The sequence below is a fragment of the Gracilinanus agilis genome, unplaced genomic scaffold (assembly GCF_016433145.1).
Source record: "Gracilinanus agilis isolate LMUSP501 unplaced genomic scaffold, AgileGrace unplaced_scaffold42434, whole genome shotgun sequence".
Classification (NCBI taxonomy): domain Eukaryota; kingdom Metazoa; phylum Chordata; class Mammalia; order Didelphimorphia; family Didelphidae; genus Gracilinanus; species Gracilinanus agilis.
In genome coordinates, this window is record NW_025376283.1 from 1 (window position 1) to 5,208 (window position 5,208).

Sequence of the window (5,208 nt, forward strand, 5' to 3'; positions counted from 1 at the left end):
GCCCCCTCCCCCGACCACCCCGATCCCGGAGGCCGCCCTGAAGAGGGGGCTTGGGGGGAGCCGCCCCCGGGCCCCGGCGACATGGTAAGTTGGGCGGGGGGAGACCCGGGCTAGGCCGGCCCAGTGTCCAGCCCGGAGGAGGAAGAGGAGATGGTCTGGGCCTGGCAGGCCTGGGTGTCCATCCTGGAGGCGGCAGCGGCCAGACAGGCCCCGGTGGCTTCCAGCCTGAGGAGGTGCCTCAGGGGGTCTCCGCCCCGAGGGCCGCGCACATCCCGGTGGGTGTTTCCCCGGGGAGGGGAGGCGGCCCGGTGCCCTCGAGCCTGTCCAGGCCCCCCCTGCCAGGATGGGCAGAATGAATGAGCCCCCGCCTCCATCCGCGGGGGTGTGTGTGTGTACACGCGTGTGCGTCCCCTTCCACGGGCAGGCCCGCATCCATAAGGGGCGGGTGGCGCTGCGCAGGAGGGTCCAGCTGCCCTGACCCCTCCCTGGTCTCCCGGCCCCCAGAACTCTAACGTGGAGAACCTGCCCCCCCACATCATCCGCCTAGTCTACAAGGAGGTCACGACGCTCACCTCGGACCCTCCCGATGGCATCAAGGTCTTCCCCAACGAAGAGGATCTCACGGACCTGCAGGTCACCATCGAAGGCCCAGGTCAGCCTCAGCCCCGCTGCAGCCCGCCCCTGGCCCGGCCTCCCTCCGCTAATGCCGTCTCTCTTCTCCCTGGCAGAGGGAACCCCCTACGCGGGAGGCTTGTTCCGAATGAAGCTCCTCCTGGGCAAGGACTTTCCAGCGGCGCCCCCGAAGGGCTTCTTTCTCACCAAAATCTTCCACCCCAATGTCGGGGCCAACGGGGAGATCTGTGTCAATGTGCTCAAAAGAGACTGGACTGCTGAACTGGGCATCCGCCATGTGCTGCTGGTGAGTGCCTCCTGGGCACTGCGACAGTCCAAGGGGGCATCCGTACAGGGTCTCCCCTGCAGGAGAGGGCCTGGGTGGGGCAGGAGGGCCAGGGCAGCAAGCTTCGTGGAGAAGGGGGTGCAAACAAGGAACCAGAGCATTCTGACAGGGGGCCCTGCCTGGGCAAAAGCCCTGAGGTGGGAAATGGTCTCTTGGAGGCACAACAGCCTGTGGGTTAGGGGTAAGGGCTGCAGCCCACACCTCAGGAGCAGCCTGGGCTGGGAAGGCTCTGGCTCCCCAGGGTCCTACTCTTGCCCCACAATGACAGTTCCCATGGAGCTCTGGGCTCCCCCAGAAGAATCATGGGATTTGTAGTCCCTGTGGATGCCTCCCTTAGGCTGGTGTGGGGCCCAGCTGGGCAGGGAGGGAAAGGCCCCTGACCTGCTCTGTGGGGAGGGCTGGGTTTCAAAATGGGGGGTTGGTACTGCCCTCCCCCCCATCTGATCTCCCACTTTGCCTAGACTATCAAGTGCCTTCTGATCCACCCGAACCCCGAGTCGGCGCTGAACGAGGAGGCCGGCCGCTTGCTTCTGGAGGATTATGAGGAATACGCAGCTCGTGCCCGGCTGCTGACAGAGATCCATGGCGGGGCCGGGGCCCCAGGGGCCATGCGGGCGGCCAGGGGGGGTGCCGGGGGTGCCGAGGCCGGCCCGGCAGAGGCAGGTGCTTCCTCGTCCTCCCCGCCCGGCCCGGGGGCCGAGGGGCCCATGGCCAAGAAGCATGCTGGGGAGCGGGACAAGAAGCAAGCTGCCAAGAAGAAGACGGACAAGAAGCGGGCTCTGCGGAGGCTGTAGGAAGGGCCCCCCCACCCTGGGAGGGCTTGGGGAGGAGGGGGCAGCTTTTGTATCTCACTAAGTTATTTAAATTATGGTGGGGGGCTGGGCAGGGGGCGGGGGGCAGGATTTTTTTTTCTAAAATAAAGTTGGAAAAGCAGCACCTGAAGGTTTGCCCCATGATTGAGGAGAGGCCCAACTGGGCCTCCCTTTCTTGGCTGGACTCCAGGGACCTGCTCTGACCTTTCTGTTCTGACTTGGGTCCCTCCTGCTGGGCCTAGAAAGCCTGAGACCCTCCCCACAGATTTCCATCTGGGTGGCCTTGAGCCAGAGACCCTTGGGAAGGTTACTTCAGCCCAGGTAGCACCCAGAGCTCTCTGCACCCTGTCCTCCCTTTACCTCCACAAAACCTGGCAGAGGCTGCAAATGTCCAGGGCCTCTGCCCTTGGCCAATTTGGGCACTGCCCACCGTCCATCCCAGGGACTCTGGGTCCTGCCTCAGGTTCTGTCCTTGCTGTCTGGGCCCACACTGGCCAGCCACTTTTTTTGCCCTCGAGAGTTTCAGGCTATGTTCTCTGTCCTCCTGAGCGTGGGAGGGGAGGCCTTGGTGGTCAAGGATGGAGAGCCAGGATGGGGGCCAGTTGGGAAGTGACAAAGGAGGGCCTTCCCATACTGGGCAATGGGGCCAGAGGAAGGGGAGCAGCTGGTGGCCTGATGGCTAGGCTAGCATTGCCCCTGCATCCTCTGCGCTCCAGTGGTGGCTGGAGGTCAGTGACCTTGTTATTTAGCTCCCCCTCTGGCCCTCGTTCCTTGTGCTCAGGGGCTCCATCCCTACAGGGGTCTCTTCCACACTGGATTTTGCACCCCTGGGAGAGCTGTGGGCTAGCCAGTCCCAAGCTGCCTACCTCTCTGGCCTCAGGCCCTGCCCATCTTCTACAAAGAGGCTTCCCTCTGCTGGGCAGGTCACAATCCCACATGCTTCTTTCCTCAAGTCAAGCTCTCTAGTCTTGGCCAAGAAAGCCTGGAGGGGGTTAGGTGGGCCCCATGGAGAGGGAGAGCTCCTTGAGCAGGGACTTATTCCCTCTGTATCCCCAGCGCTTGGCACACACACAGTGGTGCTTAATAATTGCACATTGACCCCACAGTTCTCTATTCCACCCAGGCCTCGTGACCCCCCAAGACGAGCTGGGGGCCCCCTCCCAGGCAGTGGCTGGCTGGAAGAGCAAAGGGCCCTCCATGAGCCGGGCCCCACCTCCCTAGCAATAAACACTCCATGGCAAACCTTAAGCGACAGGGGTCAGTCTATGGCAATTCCCTAGCAACAGATCCCACTCCATAGCAACCCAGACAAAAGGTCCATCTCCAAAGCTCACTGCTGGAGCTCCCCTAAGTGGGGTCTGCCAGGTGACTGTCCCCCACTGCTGTCACAAGCCCCTCCCAGAGGCAGAGGCCAGCCCTGCAGCAGGGGTGGGTGGAGCACAGGCAGGATGATGGCTTTTCCATAGCAGCGGGAGACAAGAGGCACCCTGTGGTCCCTGGGGCAGGAACCCCAACAGATCAGTAACTTGTTCCAAGTCACCAAGCAGGGATGGGCGGCGGGGGCTGGGGGGGAAGCTCTGGCAAACTGGCCAGCCCAGGTACATACTAGACACACTTGTTTTCCCCTTTCCAAGGCCATCTGGCCCCTAGGCAACACCGCCCAAGGCAAGGAAGCCTGCAGGGGGCCCCCCTTCCCTCTGGGAGAAGAAGCAGGACACAAGGAGGGCAGATCAGGCAGTCTGACTTTATTAGCCACAGGCAGAGGGGGCATCTTAGGTGCTCTTGGGGGGGCGGGTGCGTTTCTTCTTCACCACCACAGGCTTCTGGCTCCGCAGGATGGCGCTGGCTCGGCGGAGGGCAGCCTAGGGAGGAAGGGAGAGGCAAGGCCTGGAGGGAGGCATCCCTTCACCCACCCCCAGATGGATCTGTATCTACTCCATCTACCCAGTGCCCAAGTCAACCCAGCTCCCAGGGGCTCCCCATACCATACGGAGATCTTTCCGGTACTTGTTCTTGCGGATGATGTGGCGGACACTGTTGAGCGTGGCCCGGGCATTTTTGTTGATGGTGGTCCTCACATAGGAGGTGGCAGGTTTCCTCTGACCTGCAATGCAAGGAGGGAGAACAGGGACCTGGGTCAGTGAGCCAGCATTTATTATGCACCCACTATATGCCAGGATAGTGGGCAGGAGTGTGGGAGGGGGCTTCCTCTGGCAAGGAGTTTGGGAGGTGCCAATTATCACTGATTGAGGGAGATCCCTGGTCCAGGCTGAAATCCCAGGTCAAGCCCAATACAGACAAGAGGCAGGTTCTAGACTCCAAGCACTTGCGTAGCCTCTGGGGAAGCCAACAAGTACCCACACAGGGACACTCAAGAGAAAGCTGGGCAGCCTTGAAGACACAGAGGAGCAGGAAGACTTCAAGTGAAACCATCCTTGCAGCTGGGAAATAGGGCTGGAAATGCCAACTGGTGAAGTGTCTGCCTGCCCCTGCCTGGATGGTAGAGAAAAGCTAGCCCTGATTTTAGGGTCCAGAGAAAGGGAGGCACTTGTCTAAGGTCACAGATCTGCCAGGAGTTGGGGCCACAGCTCAGACTGCCTGGCTCCCTTGGCCACTCTGGGTACCTGCCATATCCTCCAAGTGGGTCTGGGGCTACATCATGGCCTGAGGGCCCCCCCCCATTAAACTGTTCTTCCTGGGGGTCCTGATCTCTCCTCTGCCTTCTCAAATTCCCTCCCACCCACTCATCTATTAAATCAACCTTTTGTCTTAGAATTAATAAGCATGGATTCTAATGCAGAAAAGCAACTGAGGAAGTGACTTACCCAGGGTCACACACTGAAGTCTCTGACTCCAAGCCTAATACTCCTTCCACTGGGCTATCTGGCTGTCCCTCCTCCCTATTTTCTAGATGTCCTGGCACTAGCCGCTCTCCTCCAGGTCCATTCCCTGGGGAGGCAGTCCCAAGGCCTCCTCTCTCTTCCAATGGCCAGGCTTTTTCTGTTAGCTAACACGGGGGATTCCCTCCTCTCTAGATCCCCTGAGGTCCTGCCTAGCACACAGTGGCAAACTAAGGAGCCCTGGGAACAGGGGTGGTGCCAGTCTGCCCGGGCAAGCCCTACTGTGTGCAGCTGCTAACAAGAGGCGGGGGAGGGGCCTCACCTGCCCTCCGCTTCAGCACCACCACGATGCCTTTGCCGTCGGCCGCCGGCTCGATGCCCACCGTCTTGCGGTGGATCAGTCCATTGTAGCGGAATGAGTTCCGGGCCTTGAGGTTGTTGGGCTCCTGCGGGAGGGAAGGGAGGAGTGAGCAGGGCCCGGGGCTGGGGGCTGGGTGGCCTCCCTCTCCCTCCCCTGCCCCGGCCCCGGCGACCCCCCCCCCCCCACTCACGGTGCTGTACGTCTGCTTGTTACGCTTGATCAGGAAGCTCGAGCAGT

General features: G+C 61.3%; 2 protein-coding genes across 2 annotated transcripts; one reads left to right on the top strand and one right to left on the bottom strand.

Moving 5' to 3' along the window:
- The first annotated feature begins 6 nt into the window (after nt 1–6).
- UBE2S (ubiquitin conjugating enzyme E2 S) lies at nt 7–1,886 on the top strand. The gene is made up of 4 exons (XM_044684110.1): nt 7–84; nt 505–652; nt 729–919; nt 1,420–1,886. The coding sequence occupies exons 1-4, from the start codon at nt 82–84 to the stop codon at nt 1,750–1,752; spliced, it is 675 nt and encodes a 224-aa protein (XP_044540045.1). The 5' UTR covers nt 7–81; the 3' UTR covers nt 1,753–1,886.
- Nucleotides 1,887–3,500: 1,614 nt separating this feature from the next.
- On the bottom strand, nt 3,501–5,202 carry RPL28 (ribosomal protein L28; the record flags this gene model as incomplete). The annotated part of the gene is made up of 4 exons (XM_044684109.1): nt 3,501–3,632; nt 3,756–3,874; nt 4,933–5,056; nt 5,162–5,202. Coding segments are annotated over 4 exons (374 nt in total), but the record flags the coding sequence as incomplete, so codon positions are not given.
- Nucleotides 5,203–5,208: the final 6 nt, after the last annotated feature.